Source organism: Bos grunniens, chromosome 21, assembly GCF_055505025.1.
Source record: "Bos grunniens cultivar Pamir isolate PY7600 chromosome 21, Bosgru_T2T1.0, whole genome shotgun sequence".
Taxonomy (NCBI): Eukaryota; Metazoa; Chordata; class Mammalia; order Artiodactyla; family Bovidae; genus Bos; species Bos grunniens.
Window position 1 is genome coordinate 44,105,722 of NC_141185.1, and position 27,110 is coordinate 44,132,831.

At 47.8% G+C, this 27,110-nt stretch overlaps 1 protein-coding gene across 9 annotated transcripts in view; it reads right to left on the reverse strand.

Annotated features, from left to right (window-relative positions):
* The window catches only part of ARNT2 (aryl hydrocarbon receptor nuclear translocator 2), a 204,584-nt gene that overhangs the window by 132,421 nt on the left and 45,053 nt on the right, over positions 1–27,110 (reverse strand). For 7 of the 9 annotated variants that reach the window (XM_086364221.1, XM_086364222.1, XM_086364225.1 and 4 more), the window contains exons 2-4: positions 21,467–21,581; positions 13,850–13,897; positions 1,373–1,586 (exon numbers count right to left, since the gene is read on the reverse strand). In XM_086364221.1, the coding sequence (XP_086220347.1) occupies positions 1,373–1,586; positions 13,850–13,897; positions 21,467–21,579 (375 nt within the window). In that variant the 5' untranslated portion in view covers positions 21,580–21,581. Of the gene's footprint in view, positions 1–1,372; positions 1,587–13,849; positions 13,898–21,466; positions 21,582–21,670; positions 21,766–27,110 lie in introns of those variants that run through there. The other 2 variants (XM_086364219.1, XM_086364224.1) reach the window with 1 other exon arrangement.

Genomic DNA, 27,110 nt, shown 5'->3' on the forward strand with positions numbered 1-27,110 from the left:
GAGCTCCTCTTTCCTTGCTCTTTTTCTAAACCTAATGCTTAGATTCCTCACTCCAGCAAAACACACGATTCTGTCTCTGGACACATCTTCTCACCCCTTCCTTCAAGGCTCTGTTCTCACCGGTTTCTCAAGTCTCCCCATGTGGAACCCCTTCCTCTGCTCTCTTTCTATGCACATGTGGGGCTCCCTCCCAGCAGGCCAGCGCTGACTCTGTCCCGGGCAGCCCCTGACGAGCCTGAACACTTCTTCCTGCCCGTGTGCCTGACAACACATCACTTCCCTGTCCCCCTGCCGGCACCAAGTCCACTGTCCCCTTTATCCTGCAGAAGCCCTCAGGGTCAGGAAGGCAGAAAGCTCATGTTTATCTACAGATGAGCGAATACAAGCTGACAGTATCTGACCAGCACAGGGAAGAACAAGGACCCAGAACACAGGCCTTCCAGGATGTGGAATGGTCAAATTACAATAGATCAATTCTTCCCACAGACCACCTCTCGGGTTCACTGTTCCCAACTCTGCAAAGACCAGGATAGCTGTTAAAATACATGGTTCTGGGGTCTGACCACCCTGTGTCACCTCTTGGTCTGCACTGAGCAGTAAACACTTTCAAAGCCTCCACTTCTTCATCTCTAAAGCGGGGATGAATAACAGCAGCTTCCTCCTTGAGCCAGAATAAGGATTCAATGAAATCCTGCACAGAAAGGACATGACTTCAACTGGGCTCAGGGCAGAGGCCGGCTACGTGCTGGCTGTTAAGTCCTTGTCACTATGATTGCTGCGACATCTACCAAAACTTTCCTCATGATGACGACCGTCACTGCTAGTCTAGCACAGAACTGGGTTTGCTGGCTTTTTCCTGGGTTAGCATGTGCTAAGCACAATATCTCTTTTTGCTTTGAGTGATGTCTTATTAAGGTGGTTGTTGTTCAGTCACTCAGTCGTGTCTGACTCTTTTGCGATCCCATGGACTGTAGCCAGCCAGGCTCCACTGACCATGGGATTCTTCAGGTAAGAATACTGGAGTGGGTAGCCATTTCCTCTTCCAGGGGATCTTCCCAACCGAGGGATCAAACCTGCATCTCCTGCACTGGCAGGCAGGTTCTTTACCACTGAGCCATCAGGGAAGCCTGTCTTATTAAGGTACATGGTGGGGGAAAAAAAGCAGAGGATGCAAAATCAGAAAGACAGTCCCCAGAAGAGAGTTCCCTAGTGAAGTGTAGGAATAAAATTGCCTGCTTTTGTCCCCACCTCAGCCTTTCACCCCACGCAGTTTATCTCATCTTGGTGACGCTGTCATTCTCGCCACTCTCTGCCCTCCCAGGAATGTGGTTACCAGGGGAGCAAGGAGCACAGACGAGGAGTGAACAGGTACCTGTTCCGTCAGGAACGAAGGCTTGTAGGCACCGTCCGTGGACTTGTTCCCGGTGCCCCGCATGGACTTCATGTGAGAGACGGCCATGCGCAGGATGGTGAGCTTGTCAGGCTTCCGGGCCAGTGCACTGCACGTGGGAACCATGTCCGAGAGCTCCGTGATGTACTGAGTCATCTTGTTCCGCCGCCGCCTCTCGATCTCACTGTGGTTCTCTCTTCCCGAAAGCACAAGATCAGGGTGGGGGAAGAGAGACGGATCAGACCAGGGCTTACTGTCTAACGGGGTAAAACGGCACATCCCTAACACCAAGTCACCAAAAGACGAACTGGTGATGGCTCACTCAGTGCCTTATGTGAGTGTGTCGGTGGGGTATATAGCTGCTTTACAATGTTGTGTTAGTTTCTGCTGTACAACCACCTGAATCAGCCATATGTATACATATGCCCCTCCTTCTTGGACCTCCCTCCCAACCCATCCCCATCCCACCCCTCTAGGTAATCACAGAGCACTGAGCTGAGCTCCCCGTGCTATACAGCAGCTTCCCACTAGCTATCTGTTTACACATGTAGTGCGTATATGTCAATCCTACTCTCTCAGTTCGTCCCACCTCCCCGCATATCCATTCTCTGTTTGCATCTCTATTCCTGCCCTGCAAATAGGCTCATCTGTACCATTTTTCTAGATTCCACATACATGTGTTAATATACATTCCATCCATACATATTTGTTTTTCTGACATCACTCTGTATACAGGCTAGATCCATCCACATCTCTGTGGATAAATGACCCAATTTTGTTCCTTTTTATGACTAAGTAATATCCCACTGTATATATGTACCAATCTTCTTTATCCATTCCTCTGTGAATGGACATCTAGCTTGCTTCCATGTCCTGGCTATTGCAAATAATGCTGCAATGAACACTGGGGAGTGTATGTCTTTTTGAATTATGGTTTTCTCTGGGTACATGCCTAGTAGTGGGAGTGCTGGGTCATATGGCAGTTCTATTTTTACTTTTTTTAAGGAACCTCCATGCTTTGAACACATCTTAGAGCAGCTTCTGGACACCTTAGCAAGCTGTCTCAGGGCATGGGGTGGGAACAGACTTCCACAGATACCTCAGTCTCATCTCTAAACATGTCTTCAAAGCTTCCACTGCTTGCATGTACCTAGGTATTAGTACTTTTTAATAAGCATAAAGAATGAAGACATGACCCTTCAGGCGTCCAAAGTGAACCAAACACGCTTTCCAAGTGCACCCACGAATGCTAGGCTTGCACGAATATCCACACATTGAATGTAATAGTTATCACCGACTTGAAACAAATGGTTTACCTTGACCCACAATGAGAAACACGTCTAGCCTCCTCGCCATTCCTGGCATCCCTAAGCAGACAGCCACGCCACAGACCCACATCCCATCACGTTGTGAACAAGCCCCTGCTCTAACAGCAGCACATTTTCCACAGCCTAGTAACAGAATATGCATACCTGCTCTCTAACAACAGAGCCAAAAAATCCCAGCACTGCCAGGAATTCTGAAAGTGACACTCAGTGACGTGCTTAAGATAAAAAACGAACAGAAGGGACAGGAAAGTGTTTCTGTCTCGAAATGATCACCTCTAGGCTTGACAGGGAGTAACAGCCAATCCAGTTCCATGACACGGAGACAAAGCTGTCACGTGGGGTAAAAGAATTGTCTAAAAACACAGCACACGTCTCTGGTGGGATTTAGGGTTTCATTGGTGCTCATAGGCTGAGGGTGGCAGTGACAGCAAGAAAGGAAGAGCCCTGGGCAAGGCTGCCTCACACACTGCTTGTATTCACAGGACTTTGCACACCCTGCCCTCCAGGCCAGGAGCAGATGCCAAGTGGGCCTGATTGTGGGCAGGTCTCACATGAACATACAAACAAAATGAGGGGAGTGAGACTGTGGTGACGGAATTTCCCCGGTGGTCCAGTGACTAAAACTTGGCACTCCCAATGTTGGGGGCCCAGGTTCCATCCCTCGGCACTAAGACTCGGCCCCCAGTGTTGGGGGCCCAGGTTTCATCCCTGGTCGGGGAACTAGAGCCCACATGCCTCAGCTAAAAATCCTGTGTGCCACTACCAAAACTCCATGCAGCCAAATAAATAAATATGAGTAAATAAATATTTAAAAAAATAAAAGCCTGAAGTGAGTGGACTTGGGTGGGCCTGGTGAGCACCTCTGTATGGAAAGCACTGAGCCAGGTGCCCAGAGAGGACGGGCCAAACGGACCAAGGAATGTCCCGCTCCCGTCCTAAAGGAGCGAAGTGTTTGCTCAGGACAGTAAAACATCACCTTGAAGAGTGGAAATGAAGGCAGGCGTGATCAAATGCTCTGAGAGGCACATGGAAAGTAAAGCCCACAGGAGAGAGTAAGGGAGGAGAGGAGGAGGTGGTCCTGGGGGCCACAGGGGCTGAGAGGGTGCGGGAGGAGCTGAGAGGCAGTTGGCCCTGGCCTGGCAGCAGGTAAAGGGGGTGCACTATGGGAAGAGCATCAGTGGGGTCAAAGAACGGGCTGGAATTGGAGTGAAGCCTTTGGGCAGGAGCAGACAGGCTCTCAGTTCAGTCTGTGTGCTGTGATCCTGTGGATATTCCCAAAAACGCAGACCCAGACCTTCCTCTCCATTCCTTCAGGCATGCCCCAAATATGCAGGGTAGAGTCCAAGCCCCTTCCCTCCCCGCTTCCTGCTAGTTACCACAGAGACCACCCCAAGGCAGGACTAGGGCATGCCTACTTCTGATCCCATTTCCAAAAGACCCACAGACCAACTTGTTTTGTAAAACATCTGAGAACAAGAGTCTTTGTGAAGTTCTTAAAATGGATCTAAAGCAATTTCGTCACCACGCTGATTCAACCCAACTCATGAGAACAGGTGCTTGAAGGAGACATGAGGACAACTGTTTAAAACAGTATCGATTGGCTAGTGCAGAAAAGGCTCTACTTCATGAAATGAGACTGAAAGAGTTACCAACAGAAGGTCAAAATGAGGAAGAGCTGCAAATTACCTAGCAACAAGCTCTGATAAACAAGTGAGTGTAGCTACTGAATCTATTAAAATATATGTAAAATATGTATATATATGGTTTTATTTTGAAGGATCACGGAGGCAAGAAACAGGAACAATGCCATCTTGTGAAAACAGAAGGAAGTGTCTCCAGGACCAAAGCCACCTCCTCCACAGGGTGCGGAGCGATGGGGATCTGTTTGGAGGAGTTGCAGGGGCAGCCTGTGTACTTAGCATCTGAGTTCCGTGGGCCCCACATGCAGCATCGATACAGCAATGAGCCCCTCTGCACGTGGGCGCCAGGGCGGGGGCCCGGTAGCAGTGACCGCTGGGGACACAGCACAGCATCAGCCGTGACCCCTCTGCTGGGACCAGAGGACCAACCGCCTGGCCCAGGAACATGGCTGCAGATGCCAAGGGCAAGGAGGAGGAGCTGTGGCTGCATGCTGCCTCGCGCTTCTCTGCCAACTCAGGGCCCGCAGGTCTGCGAAGGGAAACCAGAGCATGGGATCCAAGTCCATCCCACACTATCTTCAGGAATGTCCTTTGTGTAGGATGACCCTGGGGCTCAGAGTGGGACTGATTTACCAGGACTTGAACTCAGCTCCCCAGCAGAGCGTTGTCTGGTCCCAGAGTCAGAGCTGGAACACCGGGGAGACAAACAGGCAGAGACACTTAAGGCTCGATGGGGAAGAGAAGCCTGGTAGCTTCTACAGACACAGCTTGGGGCTACTTATGCCTCCAGAAACGATCCCCTCTTCCCCACAAAGCCTGGGGTCATCCAGGACTGTTGGCTTCCCCAGTGGCTCAGCGGGTAAAGAATCCTCCTGCAGTGCAGGAGACGTGGGTCACTTCACATCAAGGTTAACCTCTGCAGGAGAACAGAAGGAGCTGGGGTCACTGAACAAGGAGAGAAGGACATCAGAATTGAAGCTGGATGACATGAGAGTCAAACAGCTAGGAAGAGGTCACTGATTCAGACAGGCCTGATGGCAGAGGACTGTCTCCACTCGACACAGCATTAATCCCACAGCTTCCAGCCCTAATCTCAGCTCCAACCCACCAAAACGGCAAGACTGTCTCAGGCTATCTCCCCTGGTACTTTGGTTCCTCACAGGCTACACTGTTCCTCAGAGAACTACACCCAAGTTCTCTGCCAGACTTCTCTGGTTCATAAGAACTAAGCCTGACAAAGCCACTATGGAGAACAGTGTGGAGGTTCCTTAAAAAACTAACAACAGAGCTGCTATATGACCCAGTATTACCGCTCCTGGACATATACCTGGAGAAAACCATAATTCTGAAGGACATATGCACCCTGATGTTCATTGCAACACTATTTACAATAGCCAGGACATGGAAGCAACCTAAATGTCCATCAACAGAGGAATGAATAAAGAAGATGTAGTACATACATACAATGAAATACTACTCAGCCATAAAAAGGAATAGAACTGTACTATTTGCAGAGACATGGATGGACCTAGAGATTGTCATACAGAGTGAAGAGAATCAGAAAGAAAAAAACAAATATTGTATGTGCTTGCAAAGTCATTCAGTCATGTTCAATTCTTTGTGACCATATGGACTGCAGCCAGCCAGGCTCCTCTGTCCACGGGGATTCTCCAGGCAAGAATGCTGGAGTGGGCTGCCGTGCCCTCCTCCAGGGGATTGTCCCAACCCGGAGATCAAACCCACATCTCTTACATCTCCTGCATTGACAGGCAGGTTCTCTAATATTGCTTACAAGTGAAATCTAGGAAAATGGTAGAGATGAACTTACTTGCAAAGCAGAATTCAAGTCACAGATGCAGAGAAAAACTTACCAAGTTTGTTAATTACCAAGGGAGGAGGGGAGTGGGATGAACTGGGAAATTGGGATTGACACATATACACTATTGATACTGTGTATAAAACAGATAACTAATGAGAACCTACTGCATAGCTCAGGGACCCCTACTCAGTGCTCTGTGGTGACTGAAATGGGAAGGAAATCCAAAAAAGAAGGGATAGATGTATAGTGACTCACTTTGCTGTACAGCAGAAACTAACACAACATTGTACAGCAACTATATTCCAATTAAAAAAAAAAAATAAAAAATCACAGTTAAAAAAAAAAAGGGAACAAAGGCTGTCGAGGCAGGGAGAGCATCTGGAAAGGCTGAGAGTGCTCATTTGGGTGTTTATTCGGCAATGTCAGAAGGCTCAGCTGAAATTCTCCTTACTCTAAACAGAATCTACATGGCCAAGTCAAGGTGTCCCCCACAAGGTGACTGATGAGATGAGGGTAATCCTTGCTCCCTCCTGGCCGTCCTCTCTGCATCAGAAGTACTCTGAACATCCTCCACCTTGAAACAAAACGCCTGGCTCTCTAAGCTAAGACGCACGCTGAGAATTCTGTGAAATGACAATCTTGTTCTTTTTTCTGCCAGGAAGGAAATGAAGGACACATCCACATTGCATGTTTCCCCCTTATCAATGGGGTTTTGATGGTCAGAGCTCTAAATAAAACAGGGTGATGAATTCAGGAGGAAAGATGAAAATACCATCACAACCCAGAGAGACAGGGGAAAAAAAATGTCCACAAGCATAAATACTGCACAAAACCAAGAGGAAAATGTAAAAATGGGTGTGATAAAAAAGGAAAAAATTCTGTGGAAACCTTCCTATCGTGGTTAGCTTTACTATTAGATAATGTTAGCAGTTGACTGGCGAAACCCTACAAAATATCACGACTCCTTATGAGCTAATGCAACTGGGTTCGACCATGTCCGAGGGAACATTTGAAAGTCATACAGATTAAAGGTGGAACCCCAGGAAGGTCAGAGACGGTCCTCAAAAGGTGAAGGGTGAAGGAAGGGGTGGAAGAGAGGCTAATAAAACCCATCCAGGTCTTTTGATTCCAGGTTTGTAGACAGCCCCATGCACTATAGCTGAATTCAGAGCAACAGGTATGAGAACTTCCAAGACCTTCTGAGTCTCCTGAGAAAGGATGCAGAATGAGTGAGAACTCAGCAAAAAATCAGGGTGATAGCACATAGCAACAAAAATGAAAAGTTTGGGAGTGAGCACTTGGGTGTTCCTAAGATGTAAACTCCAAATCTAGAGACTTCCCTGGTGGTCCAGTGGTTGAGAATCCGCCTTCCACTGCAGAGGCCTGGGGTTTGAGCCCTGGTCAGGGAACTAAGATCCCACATGCCATGTGGGCAACTAAAGCCCATGTGACACAACTAGAGAAGCCTGAGCACCACAAGGAAGACCCAGCATGGCCAAAAATTAAAAAAAAAATAAACCCAACATTTAAGAATATCTCTATTTCATGTGTCCACTCTTCTGTTTTAATGACCACTACACAATGCATGTGGCTCAGCAGTAAAGAATCTGCCTGCCGATGCAGGAGCCACAGGAAACCCAGGTTCAATCCCTGGGTCGGGAAGATCCCCTGGAGGAGGAAATGCCAACCCACTCTAGTATACTTGCCTGGGAAATCCTATGGACAGAGGAGCCTGGTAGGCTATAGTGCATGGGGTCACAAAGAGTCGTAAGCCACTGAGTGACTGAACAACAAACTGCTCAATAAACTGTCCCCTCTGGTCTTCAGTTCCTCATCCCCAGTCTACTCCTTGGCCCCTGCAGACCGGCTTCTGCCCCCCAGGTTGCCCTTGACTTTGTGTGTGGGGAGGGGAGCACCTTGGTCAGCAGAGCCCTGTCCTGCATGTCACAGCCCCCAGAGCAGCATCAACTGCATGTGGGAGGGAAGCCTGAGACCTGGGGATGGTGAAGCGAGTCTCGGGGCATTTCTGGCCCTGGCACTGCGTGTGTGCACCCTTGCGTGTGCACAGGCGTGTACATGTGCCCAGCAGTTGAGTACCCCTACACAGTTCCTCCAGAACTGGTGAAACCAAAACTAAAACATCTGTTGACAAATCAGCAAAAATCAGCTGTAAGACGACAACTGCAGAAAGGAGAAGCAAATATAGTCACCAAGCAATAGAGAGAAAGCATGAAAAATATTGAGTTTGGAAGCAGCTAGCTCTAGGGGAAGAGTAATATATTTAAGACTTTGAACATTTTTCAAAAAGTTACTTGGGGTTGCCCTGGTGGTTAAGAATCCGCCTGCCAACAGAGGGGACACGGGTTCAGTCCCTGGTCTGGGAAGATCGCACATGCCTCGGAGCAACTAAACCCAAGCACCACAACTACTGAAGCCTGCATGTAGAGCCCACAAGCCCTTCCCTTGTGGTGGTGGCAACAAGGGAAACCACCACAGTGAGAAGCCCACGCGTCACAACTACAGAGTAGTCCCTGCTGGCTGCAACTAGAAGAGCCTGCCCACAGCAGTGAAGACCCAACACAGCCAAATACAATAAATAAATCTTTTAAAAAACTTTTTGCAATCCCTTTTTAAGCCACCATCAGTATTTTTTGGATTAAGGCAGGGGATATATACATATATATATAAGGGCTTCCCAGGTGGCGCTAGTGGTAAAGAACCTACCTGCCAACACAAGAGACAAGAGACATGGGTTCAGTCCCCGGGTTGCGATGATCCCCTGGGGGGAGGAAATGGCAACCCACTCCAGTATTCTTGCCTGGAGAATCCCATCCCTTAAGGGCTATAGCCACGGGGTCGAACAGTCAGACATGACTGAAGAGACTTAGCACATCCACACATATATAAATAAATCCTCTTTTATCTATTTAAAAATGCATGTGTGCACATCTGTGTGATCTGTAAGCAGCTTAACATCTGAGACCTGCTGTGAGAATATAGGAAGCAAACCTAATTGGCTACAATGTACCTCCTATGTGACTGTGACCATATTCCCCAAATCTGAAATTGAGACACGACGTCTGATAGCAGGTGGGACATTTGAATTTGGGACCACCCTCAAGAGAAGCTGGGAAAGCTGGCTGCACACACATCAGGGTGATGTAAAGAAGTGAAAGTGTTACTTGCACAGTCATGTCCGACTCTTTGCGACCCTATGGACTGTAGCCCACCAGGCTCCTCTGTCCATGGGATTCTCCAGGCAAGAATACTGGAGTGGGTTGCTGTGCCCTCCTGGGATCTTCTGGATCCAGGGGTCGAACCTCTGTCTCCTACGTCTTGTGCACTGCAGGGGGGATCTTTACCATTTGAGCCACCAGGGTAGCTCAGGGTGACACAAACCATGGCCTAGCATGCTGGCTGGGTTCTGAGACAGCAAACTCTGCTGGCGAGACATCTGCCTCTCAGCCCCTCTCTTCTGACACCTGGCCTGAGGGCTCCCTTGGCTGACTGTGAACACAGGAGGAGGAAACAGAAGCCGCCCCAAGGCATGCCATGCCTGCTGCCGAGGGAGACAGCCTGCAGCAGTCTCTCTGGCCTGCCTCTGGATGGTGGCCAGTGCAGCTGGCAAAGCAAAGGGAGGGGTGAACTCAGTGGTCTCCCCAGCTAGGAGCAGCTCAGATGTCCCCAGCAGCCAACGGGTCCATCAACCCTTCTGCCGTCAGACTGAAGTGGCCCCAGGCTCCCACGGGCACCAGCATATGTTGTAAGCTCACCCCATCTTTCCCTCTTATTTTTAATGTGAGGGGAGGGGGAAGGATGTGGTTCACAGAAGCCCAGGTTTGAACCCTGACTTATGTACAACCTGACTCAAGGGCAGGCTTACAGCAGAGTCTAGGATTTCTGTTTCTTCCTGGTGGGACCCCACACAATGAGTTCTCTGTGTCCCTGCACTGTTATTTCATCACTGACACTGATCTTCCATCAAGCAAATGTCACTCATCTCTCTCTTCCTCCTTCTGTTCTGAGACCCAGGAACCGTCGCTTCCTGAGGTCAACACGCTATGGAACGTTATCTCTAGGGGAATTCTGATCCAGAGGAATCACAAGGCTTTGTTTCCTCACAAAGGAAGGCTGTGTAAGGCAGGCGCAAATCAAGCTGGGGTGACATGTGCCCTTATTTCCCAGGTCAGCTTCCTTTCAGGAACACAGCGCTCCCTGCTATTCACATGTATCCTAAGAAAGAGGTGGACATCAAGCTTGGGTTCTGTCTGCACCCAGGGGAAAATAATACATGCTCTTGTTGTTGAAACCTGTGTCTTGATTTGATTAGAAGGGTCATCAGAGATCAAAGAGGGTTCCACTTCCTCGCTCCTGTATCACCAGAACTGAGTGGAGGGTGGAACTCAAGAGTTCTCAGGGAGGAAAGTGAATCAAGGTTGAGACTTCCAATGGACCTGGAGAGTTCAGGGAAGCCCAGAAATAGGAACTAGATGCCTGTTCCTCTTGGGTTTGGGGAAAGGATGCTCAATTCACACCTATAATACGGGTAAAAGGAACCCGACCAAAAGTAACTTCCAAGGGAATGAGCAAACTGGGGGAGGTCATGGGTAGAGAGTTCAATACAGACGTCATTCTTCTAAACATTTTTTTTTAGAGTTTTGTTTTTTTTTTTTAATGTGGGCCATTTTTAAAGCCTTTATTGAATCTGTTACAATATTGCTAATACTGCTTCTGTTTTATGTTTTGGTTTTTTGACCACGAGGCATGCGGGATCTTAGCTCCCTGAACAGGGATCGAACCCACACCCCTTGCATTGGAAGGCAAAGTTTTAGCCACTGGACCACCAGTTCAGTTCAGTCGCTCAGTTGTGTCCAACTCTTTGCGACCCCATGAATCGCAGCACGCCAGGCCTCCCTGTCCATCACCAACTCCCGGAGTTCATTCAGACTCAAGTCCATCGAGTCAGTGATGCCATCCAGCCATCTCATCCTCTGGCGTCCTCTTCTCCTCCTGCCCTCAATCCCTCCCAGCATCAGTCTTTTCCAATGAGTCAGCTCTTTGCATGAGGTGGCCAAAGTAGTGGAGTTTCAGCTTAAGCATCATTCCTTCCAAAGAAATCCCAGGGCTGATCTTCTTCAGAATGGACTGGTTGGATCTCCTTGCAATCCAAGGGACTCTCAAGAATCTTCTCCAACACCACAGTTCAAAAGCATCAATTCTTCGGCACTCAGCCTTCTTCACAGTCCAACTCTCACATCCATACATGACCACAGGAAAAACCATAGCCTTGACTAGACGGATCTTTGTTGGCAAAGTAATGTCTCTGCTTTTCAATATGCTATCTAGGTTGGTCATAACTTTCCTTCCAAGGAGTAAGCATCTTTTCATTTCATGGCTGCAGTCACCATCTGCAGTGATTTTGGAGCCAAAAAAAATAAAGTCTGACACTGTTTCCACTGTTTCCCCATCTATTTCCCATGAAGTGATGGGACGGGATGCCATGATCTTCGTTTTCTGAATGTTGAGCTTTAAGCCAACTTTTTCACTCTCCATTTTCACTTTCATCAAGAGGCTTTTGAGTTCCTCTTCACTTTCTGCCATCAGGGTGGTGTCATCTGCATATCTGAGGTTATCAATATTTCTCCCGGCAATCTTGATTCCAGCTTGTGCTTCTTCCAGCCCAGCGTTTCTCATAATGTACTCTGCATATAAGTTAAATAAGCAGGGTGACAATATACAGCCTTGACGTACTCCTTTTCCTATTTGGAACCAGTCTTATGTTCCATGCCCAGTTCTAACTGTTACTTCCTGACCTGAATACAAATTTCTCAAGAGGCAGATCAGGTGGTCTGGTATTCCCATCTCTTTCAGAATTTTTCACAGTTTATTGTGATCTACACAGTCAAAGGCTTTGGCATGGTCAATAAAGCAGAAATAGATGTTTTTCTGGAACTCTCTTGCTTTTTTGGTGATCCAGCGGATGTTGGCAATTTGGTCTCTGGTTCCTCTGCCTTTTCTAAAACCAGCTTGAACATCTGGAAGTTCACGGTTCACGGATTGCTGAAGCCTGGCTTGGAGAATTTTGAGCATTACTTTACTAGCGTGTAAGATGAGTACAATTGTGCGGTAGTTTGAGCATTCTTTGGCATTGCCTTTCTTTGGGATTGGAATGAAAACTGACCTTTTCCAGTCCTGTGGCCACTGCTGAGTTTTCCAAATTTGCTGGCATATTGAGTGCAGCACTTTCACAGCATCATCTTTCAGGATTTAAAATAGCTCAACTGGAATTCCATCACCTCCACTAGCTTTGTTCGTAGTGATGCTTTCTAAGGCCCACTGGACTTCACATTCCAGGATGTCTGGCTCTAGGTCAGTGATCACACTGTCGTGATTATCTGGGTCGTGAAGATCTTTTTTGTACAGTTCTTCTGTGTATTCTTGCCTCCTCTTCTTAATATCTTCTGCTTCTGTTAGGTCCATACCATTTCTGTCCTTTATCGAGCCCATCTTTGCATGAAATGTTCCCTTGGTATCTCTAATTTTCTTGAAGAGATCTCTAGTCTTTCCCATTCTGTTGTTTTCCTCTATCTCTTTGCATTGATCACTGAGGACCACCAGGGAAGTCCTAAAAAACTTTATAAAATAACTGAGGCTGCCAGTCCAAACTGTGGGCTGTGCACACCAGAGAAAGGTACCCATCACCCAGGGGAGGTTTTCAAATTCATCAGCAACCAAGAATTAGGAATTCTTGGGCAGTGGAGGGGGTGGTGGGGTGGAGTGGGGAGGAATGTCACGGTAGGTCCTTCCATAAGTAAACTGATGTAGATGGGAAGTTTGCTAAGATTGATGGAATGATCTTTGCTCTTTTTCTCAACATTGTCAAACTTTCTCCCATAACTTAAAACAAGATAATAATAATAATAAAGAGCCATGGGACAGGGCACGCCTCACACTTCATGTAAGTGATGCACCTACCGTCACAGCACCCGAGGGCTAGCATCCTTCTGGAAGGCAGTCTGCACTCCAGACAGCCCTGAGAGCCTAGTTAGAGATGCTGTCACATGGCCAGCGAGTGACGTAGCTCTTAGGAACTTAAGGTCCAGTTTTCTGCATCCAGAACAGGGCCACCCAGGTTTCTTATATTTCTCCTTATTTCCCATGGTAGAAAAAGAGGCTTTATCTTGATTGTTTTTCTAAACTTGAACGCTAGGCCTGTCTTTTAAAAAGGGATCCATTAAAACTAGCAGTCTGTTTAATTTAAAAAGCCAACAGAGTTAATCACTTGTTAATACTTAACTTTTGAAAATCTAGGCTGGGATATGGCAGGTTTTGCTAAGAGTTACCTGTCCCTGAGCCAAATATAAGAACAGAATGAAGGACAAGGCCGTCAAGCTACAGGCAATGGCTTTCTTCTTCTTTTTTTAAAGGTTTTAAAACTATTTTGTATTGGAGTACAGCTGTTTAACAATGTTGTGAATTTTAGGTGCACAGTGAAGGGACTTAGCCATACATATACACATATCCATTCTCCCCCCAAACTCCCCTCCCATGCCATGTAACAGGCAATGGTTTTTTTCAATGACGAAAGACATTCAAACCCCTATAGATTCCAATAAGGTGATAACTGGCTACTTGGGCTTCTTTAAATCTAGGGAACATAAAGGAAACTCACCTTGAAAACTTGCTGGGACCTTCGCCATCTTCATCATCAAAGTCCATTCTGGAAAAGTCAAGTTCACAAGTGAGCATTCATTAGAAATAGAACATTTAACTGGACACATGAGCTGTTGGCTCAGAGGGGGGTTGATTTGGTCAGACTGCTCTCCAACCATCCCAGCCCTTGACAGTGCAATAAACAGTATCTCCACACAGTCCTCAAACAGGTTTGGGACAAGAAAAGGCAAAATGAAAGGTCTATGGTACCAGTGTCATTAATCACGTGGTTGAGGGCTCCTGCACAGTGCTGAAATACTGACTTGACCCTTCAAGAACTCTTTACAGGCTGCCGTGCTGGAAAAGTCAGCACCCCATATTTCCCACCATCCTTGGGGACACCTGCACCCCTCCACGTCATGTATCAACACTGGACTTCCTCCTTTGACTATCCAGTGGTATATTAACAGATGGAGAAAGCTCCAGGGAGCTTGGAAACAAGAAGCTTTAGAGGCAAAGAAGGCATACTGCTAGTTGTGCCATGTGATGACTTGGCTGGCCTCGATGAGTCTAAGTGAAAAAGGCATTTAAGGCCATTACCCTATAAACTCTGGGTCCAAGTAAATGGATGTGGGAGGAGATACAGTTGTTTAGTGCCTGAGCTAGTCAGAGTGGCTGTCTGCTTATTGAAACTCACCCAAGACATACTCGGATTTCACTTTACTGAGTCTCTCCAAACAAACATAGAAAAGTTTTAACTGATATTTGTTTAGCTGATATCCCAAACTCTCCTTCTCAAAAAAAGAAAAACAACAAAGCAGCCCTCTCTAATGTCAATTAATTTTTCTCCTTGAAGATGTTAGGGCAGAACAGTTAATTAGTACGAGGTGTACCCAGAGTCTTTGGGGACAAAATAGAAACAGTACAGATGTTTTGAGTCTCCCGGACATTCACGGGGAGTGGGCTTCCTTGCGGAAGAACTTCTCAGGCATTCTGCACTCCCCATCTTGTTCCTAGGGGGCCTGATGGATTGAGTGGGACACAGTTCCCGTGGCCTCCAGGCAGAAGGGAATCCAGCCTGCCTGGTGGCCAGGAGCTTGCCACAAGAATGGCGGGTGTGCTCCAGAACCACACTACAGGTGCCACGGCTGCTGGCCTCATGGGAGATGTGACTCCACCCGCAGCTCTCAGGCTGGGGCGCAGCGGGTAGTGGTGATGTGGGGAGGGCTCAGGGCTCCCAGGCCAACTTGCAAGGGAAGAGCTATCACTCCACAAGCACATGGGAGAGGCCCCTAAAGAGGTAAACTCTCCAGGCTTTGGGGTTACTTGGGGAACCAAAGGACTGGGATGACACAGGGCAAAGGAACACTGTTTGTTTTTTTTTTACAATCATTTGTTTATTTTTATCTTGTTTTATGAGCAGTGTGACCAGAGTTCTGATCTGAGATGACCTGATGGGATTTATGCCTATTTAGAACCCCCAATTTCCAGACTTGAGGGCTTGCATTCAGAATAAAGGAACAAAAGGAGTTATATAACTGAAGAGATAACGGTAACGATAACAAAAAATACTTGTGTACAATTAGAGGAGGGGAGGCAGGGAAGAAAAATTATAAGAAAGGAAAAATAGAATTAAAACATCCCTGGGAGAGAGAGACAAGGACCCCCCACAATGCAGAGTGTGTAACGGGGTACCAGACAGCAGCAGCGGAGTTATCTATGTTGTGGGAAAATGAAGGCTGAATGCACCACTTCCTAAATGAAGGAAAGTCACCAATATGCTGCTTAACTACTAAGGCTTCGCCTCACCTTTCCTGAAAATTACATCTGGGAGACCCCATAGACAGCAGCCTACCAGGCTCCCTCGTCCCTGAGATTACCCAGGCAAGAACACTGGAGTAGGTTGCCATTTCCTTCTCCAATGCATGAAAGTGAAAAGTGAAAATGAAGTCACTCAGTCGTGTCCGACCCTCAGTGACCCTATGGACTGCAGCCTTCCAGGCTCCTCCGTCCATGGGATTTTCCAGGCAAGAGTACTGGAGTGGGGTGCCATTGCCTTCTCCGACATCCGGGAGAAGAAAGCACTAAAAAGCCTGTCTCTGGGCTTCTGCAGCGCTGCAGAACCACACTGTCACCTAGTGTTCATCATGGGTAAGAGCGACTTTGCTGCAGACAGAAAGGTTACTTAACACCCCTGGGCTGTCAAAAACAGCTCAGTGGTTAAGAAAAAGAAATCGCATTTTCAGAATTCCAATGGATTTATGCAAGCATTTAGATAAACCTCAAGTGGGTGCGAGATGATCAGTTATCTTTAAAATGCCTTTCAGCTCCAGTTGATAGGAGTGTGATCATCTGGCTCCTGCAAGATGCAATTTTTTAGTCAGCCGTCCCTCCTGAGCCTGCAGATCTTTGGGGTATTGAGGGTGACCTATCGTCCTGATTTTCCCAGAAGGAGGGGATCCGTGGGGGTACAGGACTTCAGTGCTGAAACCGGGGAAGCCCCAGGCCAACCAGGACTATTCGTCACCCTCATTTTCATAAGGACAGCTCAGTTCTTTACCCCATCCTCAAGCGGCAGACGGGTAGAGAGGAGAGCCTCAGGATAAACGGTCCCGGTCTGGACCACGTCAACCCAATCAAGCAGAGTGTTAAGAGATGGAGTGCCAGGCTCTGGAGGCAGTTTTCTGAAGCCTGCTGAAAACTGAGGAAGCAGGACTTCTCTATGAAAATTCAGGGACCACAAATCTGTACCTTTCTACCCATGCAGGTGTGTGATCACATATGAGCTGCGATCACATGTAGGAATTGTGAAATGTATCATGTCGGGGTGAACTCAGGAGAGAAAACAGGATACAAACGACTGTTCAGATCCTCAGGGTAACTCACTTGACCCCAAAACAACTCACTGCTCATCAGCCACACAGAAAAATTGCAACTTCTGAGGACAGAAGGGTCTTTTGGAAGACTCCTTGCCAAGACCCTGCCTTTGGGTCTTCTGTCACCAATTCAAATGCTCCACTTTAAATATGACTCCAATAGCTCTGTTTATTTCTCCTGCTATAAAAACTCCAAGTAAATCATCCTTTGTTTTGTATCTTTTATGTATCTCTATTATACCACAGCATCTGGATAATAAAGGAGAGAAATCAAAATATGACTTTTAAGTCCTATTATGTTCACTTTGAAGAATTTGGTACCATCAGTGGATGAGGTAAGAGTCCTCTAAAGGTGGGCTGAAGATGCCTTCTGCCTCACTTTCCTGTCCTGAGCATGATTTCTACCCTCAATAAAAAGTCGTGAAAGGCACTTTTGAGCTTGCGTCTGGTTCAGAGTGAGCAATGTGAATCTGCCTCACAGCGATTGTGTAATAATAATAATAATGCATCATCCACTATGAGTCATCAAAGAATCCACTTTTGCTCTTATGAGAAAAGATGACAGGCTGTGCCCGCCAGGCTGGTTGTAGAGCTCAGCAAAGGAGCAACCCTGGGCTGCTCGAAGCTGCTATTGACAAAAGGTGAAGGGACATGGGTGCCAGCAAATGCCAGATGACAGCATCACTACTGCATAAATCCGAAGCGAGCGAAACATGTACTTACGTAACCACATTCCAGCAGCCATGGGCTTACACTGCAGGGGGACGCTGGTGTACTGGCTGCACACGATTTGGAAATCGTTCTCCTCAGTGATGATGCTTTAGAAGCCCAGCATCTGACTCCAAGGCAGCGGGAAGGGGCTAGGACTCCTGGTCCCCACCACCCTTACCTCCCCTTCCCAATAGGGGCTGCCTCTGGAGTGGGCACAACCTAATGACAGCCCACTCCTCGGTCTTTTGAAAAGAACCCAGTGTGCCCTGTGGGTGCCCCCCAGCCCCATCCCATCCCCTCACCGGGATCAGGGAGTCCTCTACAAAAATGCAGCCCAGGTGACTGGCTTCTGCTTCCTTCCCCCACACATGTGGAATCACTTTGCAAAGAATCTGAAACTTCTGAACCTTCACCTTGTGTCCCCACTGCCCGCAGAGCACGGAGCTTGCTAAGACGTGTACTGGGGAGGCTGTCAGGGGAGTGGAGGGAACATTCGGGCCAGAGGATCCTCGGCACTGGGCCAGGCATGTGGCCAGGGGAGCCAAACCCACTAGGGGTCAGTTCTACTTGGCTCTGAAACCCCAGGGCTGGGTAGTTATCCTGGGAATCGGGACAAGTTCCTCCACCAGAATAACCAAGTCAGAGTGGGAAGACCTGGGTAGGGAAGAGGAGCAGGAGGAAGGATCTTTCCACCCCCACAGCCCACCTCTTGGACAGCAAGGAGATCAAACCAGTCTATCCTAAAGGAAATCAACCCTAAATATTCATTGGAAGGACTGATGCTGAAGCTGAAGCTCCAAGACTTTGGCCACCTGATGCAGAGAGCCAACTCATTGGAAAAGACCCTGATTCTGGGAAAGATTGAAGGCAGAAGGAGAAGGGGGCGACAGAGGATGAGATGGTTGGATGACATCACCAACTCAATGGACATGTGTGCTAATATGCTATGTCACGTCAGTCATGTCCAACTCTCTGCAACCCCATGGACTGTAGCCCACCTGGCCCCTCTGTCCATGGGACTTTTCAAGCAAGAATACTGGACGTGTTTGGGCAAACTCCGGGAGAGTGAAGGACAGAGAAGCCTGGCATGCTGCAGTCCATGGGGTCACAAGGAGTTGGACACGACTGAGTGACTGAACAACAACACAACCCACCTCTCCTCTCTCCTTCTCCCCCTCCCTATGTCTCTAACTGTGCTGAACACTCTAGGAGAGGAGGAGGAGGAGGGGCAAGATGGCAGGGATGGAGAAGCATGTGTAAATGGCCACAGTTCATGGGCAGGGACCCCGAGAGGGGTGACCTGCTATTTGAGGAACGTGACTTACACTGGGGTCTCCTTTGTACAAGCATGGGGGCTGAGAGCAGAGGAGCCTTATCACTGCTGTGGCTACTCTACAACAGTGATGGCCTCCATCACAGAATTTCAGCAAAACGTGTAAAAATATCAGAGGTAAGAATTACTCTGGAAACCACCCTGTGAAAAGGGAGGTTTCTTTGTGAGACACAGAGCTCCCCCCATGAGTCCCAGGGGCTTAGCAGAAGGAAGCACAGTTTTCTGGCTGCTCCCTCTGAAGGGGGAAATGGAGGCAGGTGTAGGGCTCTAAGAATGAAGATAATGAAGGACAGGCCTCCGGGAGGCGGCTGGTTCCCTGATCTGCCTCCAGAGGTGTGTGTCCTCCTCCTCCTGCTTGGGAAGGTGTGTCAGCAATTGCTGCTCATCCCCTTGAACCTCTGGTTTTTTTGCTTGGCGTTGGGCTTCCTTGGTTCTAAGTGGAGCAGAACTCTAGGCCAGCAGTCCGCAACCTTTTTAGCACCGGGGATCGGTTTCATGGAAGACAATTTTTCTGCCGATGGGGCTGGGGGAAGGTTTCAGGATGATTCTCATCAGGAGCGAGGCAACCCAGATCCCTTGCATGTGCAGTTCTTGTAGAGTTTGAGCTCCTATGAGAATCTAATGCCGCCACCGATCCAACAGGAGGTGGAATTCAGGTGGTGATGCGAATGATGCGGAGCGGCTACAAGTATAGATGAAGCTTCGCTCCATTGCTCGCTGCTGCTCACCTCCTGCTATGCAGCCCAGTTCCTAACAGGTCACGGACCAGTACCGTGGGGGACCCAGCAGGTTGGAGACCCCTGCTCTAGGTTGTGTCTCAGTCTCACCCCACCAAGGTCCTCCTCCACCTCCAGAGTCACACTGAGTATACGTGCTCTGGGAGGGAAAGGGGCAGCTGGGAGGACTCCTTCACAAAGAAGCCTGAGTCCACTGTCCGATCATCAGCTCAGGGAGCCAGCAGAAGTCAGGGTCCAGATGTCAGGCTGGGGCCAGGAACTCGGGGGCGGAGGAGGGGAGTAGCCTCAGCTCGCTGAAGCCTAGCACACACTCCGCAGGGGGTGGGGGCGGGCAGGTGGCAGGGGTAGGGGTAATGGCACAGACTCCTGGCAGAGTCTCTCAGAGACCACTTTCCTCCCCTCAATACTGGGCTCCAGCCTCTCTGCCTGTGCCTGGTGCCCAGCCCAGCCCTACCTTCCTGCATCAGAGAGTCCTGTGCCGCCTTCTTAAAAAGGACTGGGGCTGCACTGAGGCTCTGTCCCCAGGGAATGGACGTGAGAGAGCAAAGGCATTTAAAATGATTTTTTAAAGACCTGTATTCTTTAAAAAAAAAAAATGCAGTAAGTTGATATGTTGACAGCAAGTGCATTCTTTTAACAACCCAGACTCCACTGAGCTTAGCACCTAGTTAGAAAGAAGAGCTGGTTAAAGGAGGATATCTGGGTTTGCAGTAAGCGCTGGAGGCAGGCTGATCTGAGGAGTGTGGCCCCAGGCACCCCACTGCTCACAACAGCTCAGTGGGTCCCACGGTAAAGATGGAACTCTGGCTGCATCAGCACCCTGGGGGCATTCAGGGGTGGGAGGGAGCTGAACCAAGGGAAAGTGGGGAACCAGGCTCCATAACCCCCTCCATAATCACCAAAATCTTAGCCCCTCTTTTGAAGACCAGCACACAGGCAGCAGTCTTTTCACTATCTAAAATGACAACACTGAAGGCACTTTTTCATCCTATCCTATTCCATTCTAGGTCCTCAAAATACACCTGCCCCCCACCTCCACCCCTGCTGGGGGCAGCCCAGGCACCTTTAAGAATTGCACTGGTTAAGAGGAAACTCTCGGGTTTAAAATGCTAGGCCATTTTACAAATGAGGAGCCTTGTCTTCCTGGGGAGAACCTGTGTTATGGGAAAATGCATTCATAGGACAAACTGACTCTATGTGAGAAACTTTGTATATCAAATATTTCATTGAAAATGAAGTTGATTCAATGAAGAAAAGGAGTTGGTTGATAAACAAGAGTCTGACCACGTAGACTGTGTTCTTCTTGCAGGGATCTGTGATGGCTGATTTGTTTCTGAGACCTGCACTCAGTTACAGATGTTGTACATCATGAGTACCTGCTGTTTTGGGTTCCATCGGCTCAAGAGTGATGGTCTTTCTGGTCCCACCAGAACTCATCACTCTTACCAACATTACGGGCAGAGTAGGTTACAGTGGAAGCTGCCCAGCCTTTAGATGCTGGACTAGAGCCAGGTTTTTGTTTTTTTGTTTGTTTGTTTGTTTGTTTTTTGAGAGGAATTCCTGCACAGCACTGGCAAAGACTGGTACCCAGAGCAAAGAACAGAAAGCACCAGAGGGATCCTTGCTGCCCACAGGAGCTGAAGCTCGACCCTCAGGGTGCCTCTGGCTGGTGGGCTCAGGCGGACGGATGGGTGAGCCCCCTCCCTGAGAGAGATGGCTGGAGCAAGGCCCAGCAGGACCACAGAGCCATTCTCACAGTAAGGACAAGCAAACAGAAGTCCCCAGCTGGGTGCCGAGGCCCAAAAACACTTAGAGGCGATCACATGCCTGGTTAGGAATCCCACAGAATCTAATAAACAGGATGCAAACTGCTGAGCTCTTACTCTCTGGGACAGGGAGAGACAATATTTTCCTAACAGGTCAAGAATGTTGTGCAATGCATATCCAACGCAGTTCCCAGAAACGCCGAGGGGGCTTACCCGGATCGCCGCTTTCCTCCTCGGGCGGGCATGGCCCCTGCCATCCTCACCTGTCCAGTGGCCGCCATGGGGGCGACGGGCAGTGTCACTGAGCCAGGGATGTCTGAAGCCATTTCTGTAATTCAGCAAAGAGGAGAGGTTTTGTTAATGACAGAGAAGTCCAGGAATGAGCAGAAAAATTGTCCAGCTAACCAAAAGCACCACCTGGAAGAAGAACCGGGGAACCTGGGTACTGGCCCTTCCTTAGTCATGTGACCTGACTAAGCCCTTCCCTAGTCCGGGCTTTGCCTTTCTCCTCTGGAAAACAACATCCCAGGCAGCATGCCTATATTTAGTTTCAGTGGTTAAAAAAAAAAAAAAAAGTTCTCACAGCTAACAGCATTCATAAAGAACTCTTGTTTCCTGTCACGTGGAGGCAGGTAAGATGTTCAGAAGTTCAGGCACACGGCACAAGCTACAGGGAAAGAACCACTGCTGGTCCCAAATACTGGTAGCCCACTGGGGCAAACCCAGAGAGCCAGTCTCCTGCAGCAGCATCACAAATGCTCCGACCTCACCCTGGGCATCTGTGTTCAAGCAGAAAGTCTGCTCCCCGCTTAAATCTGGACTCAGAATCCCTGACTATAGAGCCCTTCCTGGTCCTCCATTCATGATGAAGACCGTGAGGTCCCAGGGCCTTAAAAACACCCCCTCAGGCCACAAGAAAGGAAAACTACGACAAACCTAGACAGTGTATTAACAAGCAGAGACATCTCTTTGCTGACAAAGGTCCATATCATCAAAGCTATGGTTTTTCCAGTAGGGATGTATGGATGTGAGAACTGGACCATAAAGAAGGCTGAGCACTGAAGAACTGATGCTTTTGAGTTGTGGCGCCAGAGAAGACTCTTGAGAGTCCCTTGAACTGCAAGGAGATCAAGCCAATTAGTCCTAAAGGAAATCAACCCTGAATATTCATTGGGAGGTCTGATGCTGAAACTGAAGCTCCAATACTTTGGCCACCTGATGTGATCTCATTAGAAAGACCCTGATGCTGAGAAAGATTGAGGGCAGGAGGAGAAGTGGGCAACAGAGGATGGATGGCATTGTCGACTCAATGGACATGAGTTTGAGCAAGCTCCGGGAGATAGTGAGGGATAGGGAAGCCTGGCATGCTGCAGTCCCTGGGGTCACAAAGAGTCAGACACAGCTTAGAGAATGAACAACAGGCTGCACGGCCTGTTTCTACAGCCAGGCCTCCGAGGCAGAATTATTAATTTAAAGCATAAGTAGGCCTGTCATTAGATGAGAGTGCCTTCCCCGTGCTTCACTACCATAATATATTATTTCTTACAAGCTAGAAATTTTCAGAAGCTTGTTAAGGCAATGATCAGCATTCTACATTTCAAAGAAACCACAATTAAAGAATTTCTCCTTCCCACTTGTGGCAAGCTCGTGAACTCAGACGCCCCGTCCTCAGACCATTAAATGGCAAGAGCAATCCTCCAGCGGCCTCTCTGATCCTGTTTATTGCTCTTGGGAATGACTTGCACAGGGCTCGATTTTCTCAGCCTAACTCTTATCCAGGGCAGAAGGGAAGCAAGAGTCTACAAAAATGTATTTCAGAAAGACAGTCTGGGATAAATATGAAAATCTGGACCCTTGTTAGTGAAGGAATGCTGGTGATGCTCAGAAGTTACAGCTCTGCCTCCTCCCAGAAACCACAGAGGCATCTGATCCTCAGCTATGTCCAAAGACATTGTGTTTAATAAACATATTCCGGAGAAGGCAATGGCACCCCACTCCAGTACTCTTGCCTGGAAAATCCCATGGGCGGAGGAGCCTGGTAGGCTGAAGTCCATGGGATCGCTAAGAGTCAGACACAACTGAGAGAGTTCACTTTCACTTTTCACTTTCATGCATTGGAGGAGGAAATGGCAACCCACTCCAGTGTTCTTGCCTGGAGAATCCCAGGGACGGGGAAGCCTGGTGGGCTGCCGTCTATGGGGTCACAGAGAGTCAGACACGACTGAAGTGACTTAGCAAGGTCAACTTAAACTAGTCCCCTTGAAACTTCTGAAGAAAAATCTCACAGTACTAACAGACATAATCTTAATTTAGCTACTCCACTAGATTCACAAAAATTTGAGAGCTATCAGGTTTTTCTTTCAACTAGTGTAATCCTCTCCACTGTAGACAGTGAATGTACTGTATTTGTGACAGCTAGGCAGTACGACCAGCAATGACCTCATAATCTGACATCTGCCTGCTTCTGATAAGAAATTTGTATTTTTCCTGAAATGGAAGCTAAACCATGTTAAGTCCATTAAGGCCTCAAACTAAAGGCTGAGTCACTGCCCATGCAAACACGGGCAAAAACAAAAGTCACCACTTCCCAAAGTAAGTCTCACAGAACATCAGGCCCTTAAGATTTTCCAAGAAAAGGGTTCCGTGGTCAAACGCGCAAGGGAAAAGCCACACCCTTATTCCCTTCTCCAAGATTCCAAAGTCCACCCAAAACAGACTGAGAAGTCCTAATAGGAGGACATTTATTTAACTGTGACTAGTGGAAACAGTGTCAGACTTTATTTTTCTAGGCTCCAAAATCACTGCAGATGGTGACTGCAGCCATGAAATTAAAAGACGCTTACTCCTTGGAAGGAAAGTCATGACCAACCTAGATAGCATATTCAAAAGCAGAGACATTACTTTGCCAACAAATGTCCATCTAGTCAAGGCTATGGTTTTTCCAGTGGTCATGTATGGATGTGAGAGTTGGACTGTGAAGAAGGCTGAGTGCTGAAGAATTGATGCTTTTGAACTGTGGTGTTGGAGAAGACTCTTGATAGTCCCTTGGACTGCAAGGAGATCCAACCAGTCCATTCTGAAGGAGATCAACTCTGGGATTTCTTTGGAAGGAATGATGCTAAAGCTGAAACTCCAATACTTTGGCCACCTCATGCGAAGAGTTGACTCATTGGAGAAGACTCTGATGCTGGGAGGGATTCGGGGCAGGAGGAGAAGGGGACGCCAGAGGATGAGATGGCTGAATGGCATCACTGATTCGATGGACGTGGGTCTGAGTGAACTCCGGGAGCTGGTGATGGACAGGGAGGCCTGGCGTGCTGCCGTTCATGGGGTCGCAAGGAGTCGGACACGACTGAGCGACTGAATTGAACTGAACTGATCCCAGGATACCATAAAGGTCTGTAATTAATGTTTATCAATTAATTAATTAATTAATTTGGGGGGCTGCACTGGGTCTTCACTGCTGCTCACAGGCCTTCTCCAGCTGTAGCGAGCAGGTGCTACTCTTTGTTGCGGTGTGCGGGCCTCTCACTGCAGAGGCTTCTCTTGTTGCAGAGCACAGGCTCCAAGGCATGCGGGCTCAGTAATTGTGAAGCACAGGTTCAGTTGCTCTGCTGCATGTGGGATCTTCCTAAATCAGGGATCGAACCCACGCAGTATCCCCTGCATTGGCAAGCAGATTCTTAACCACTGGACCACTAGGGAAGGCCATGTGGAGACTCCTAAAACGCGTTTTCTTAACAAATAATGTTTCACGTGACTCTAGTTTTTTAAAGTCAACTACCTCGTTCCTGCCTTTGAACTAAGGACATGTCAAGCTGTGAGAGATCTTCGCCCGTGTCTGCAGACTTGGAAAGGCCCACCTGCAGTCACCTTCTGGCTCAGAGGTTGGCAAGGAGGAGGAAGGAGTGGAAAACGGAAGACAATGCGCAGTTAGGAAAGAAGATGATATCTGTCCCATTTTATGTGGGGAAAACAAAGTTGTGGACTGTAATGCTCCACAGAAACCCTGTCTATGGGGCAAGGGTTGAGGAGTTTGGAAAGTCCAGTCCTTTCCTCAGAGAGATGAGGGACGCAAAGAAAGATTCAGTGCCTTGCCCAGGTGCGCCCCCTGGACCAGGGGCTGGACCACGGGGAGGGCCCAGACTTGCTGTCATCTTACTCTGCGTGACCATTTCCCATGATTAAGTTTCATCAGCCCAGAAGAAGGGCCAGTGAGGACAGGCCCACAACCAGCTTGCCTCCATCAATGCCCACTGGGTACATTCTTGTGCCCTCCCAGTGTGGTGCAAGATGCCAAATGTAAGTTGGCAGGTAGACACAAGTAGTTTCTACCATGGAGAAAGCATATGCTTCATGAAGGTCACCTGACAGATACACTGAGCCGGCTGCAATCTCTACATGTGACGTGAGTGTGTCATAAAGCCAGAGCATGGTGGCTTTAGGGGGAGAGGAGCAAGGGAGCAAATACATTAACAGAATTTGAAGACTGAGAGGCACAAACGCATCCCCGGCAAAGAGGGTCACCCAAACAATACAGATGGATGTCGGCTCACCAGCCGCAATGGCCAAAACTACCCCGTCCCCAACTCAAGAAGCATTTCTTTTTCAATTAGTTTTTATTGGAATGTAGTTGCTTTACAATATTGTTAAATTTCTGCTGTACAGCAAACTGAATCACTTTATGTATACACATATCCCCTGTTTTAGATTTCTTTCTCATTTTCAAGAAGCATTTCTAAGAAAACGTGGCTCATTCTAGTTCTACTTTTCTCTTGTAAACTGCATTTGTATATCTTTTTTTATTTTATGTTTATTTTTTTAGATGGAAGGATAACTGCTTCACAATGTTGCATTAGTTTTTCTGTACAATGAAGTGAATCAGCCACAGGTATACATATATCCCCTCCCTCTTGGACCCCCCCAATCCCCCTGCATTCATATATCTTATATCTATTTCTCTTCTAAGTTTCAGATGTTCTTTCTCATCTAGTTGTAAGATGCTTTTTATGACAGATACTGAAGCTTTGCCAAATTTTCTGAAAATACTTAACAATCTTTCTCCTATTTATTGCTTGCTTTTTTAGGTTGAAAGATTTTTTAACACTAGACAAAGCCTTAAGAGGTAGAGTTTTAAGATGTATTGGTCAGCTCCAGTTGCCATAACAAAATACCATACACTAAGAGGCCTGAATGAAAGAAATGTATTTCCACCCAGTCTGGAGAATGGGAAGTCCAAGATGAAGGTGCCAGCCAAACTAATTGCAGTAGGAACCCTCTTGCTGGATTACAGACTGCCACCTTCCCTCCATATTATCACATTTTCTCTTCTTATAAGACCACCAATGTTCTTGGTGTTCCAGTGTTCTTGCCTGGAGAATCCCAGGGATGGCGGAGCCTGGTGGGCCGCCATCTATGGGGTCGCACAGAGTTGAACACGACTGAAGTGACGCTGCAGCAGACTCATGACCTCATAACCTCATTTAACCTTAACTACCTGCTACAAGCTCTATCTTCAGAACAGTCAACTGGGGTGTTAAGGCTTCAACAAATGAATTTTGGGAAGATACAATTCAGTCCACAGCAAAAGAAAAGATCAATTGTCCTAACCTCATTTATTCTAGTCCTTCCTTTTCCCCATAAGTATTTTTTTTTTAATAATGACTAACTTCTTTAACACTTTCATTCTATTTACTTATTGATTTGGCTGCTTCAGGTCTTAGTTGCAGCATATGGGATCTAGAGTTGCAGCATGCGAACTCTTACTTGTGGCAATGTGGGGTCTAGCTCCCTGACCAGGAATCAAACCTGGGATCCCTACATTGGGAGCTCAAAGTCTTAGCCACTGGACCACCAG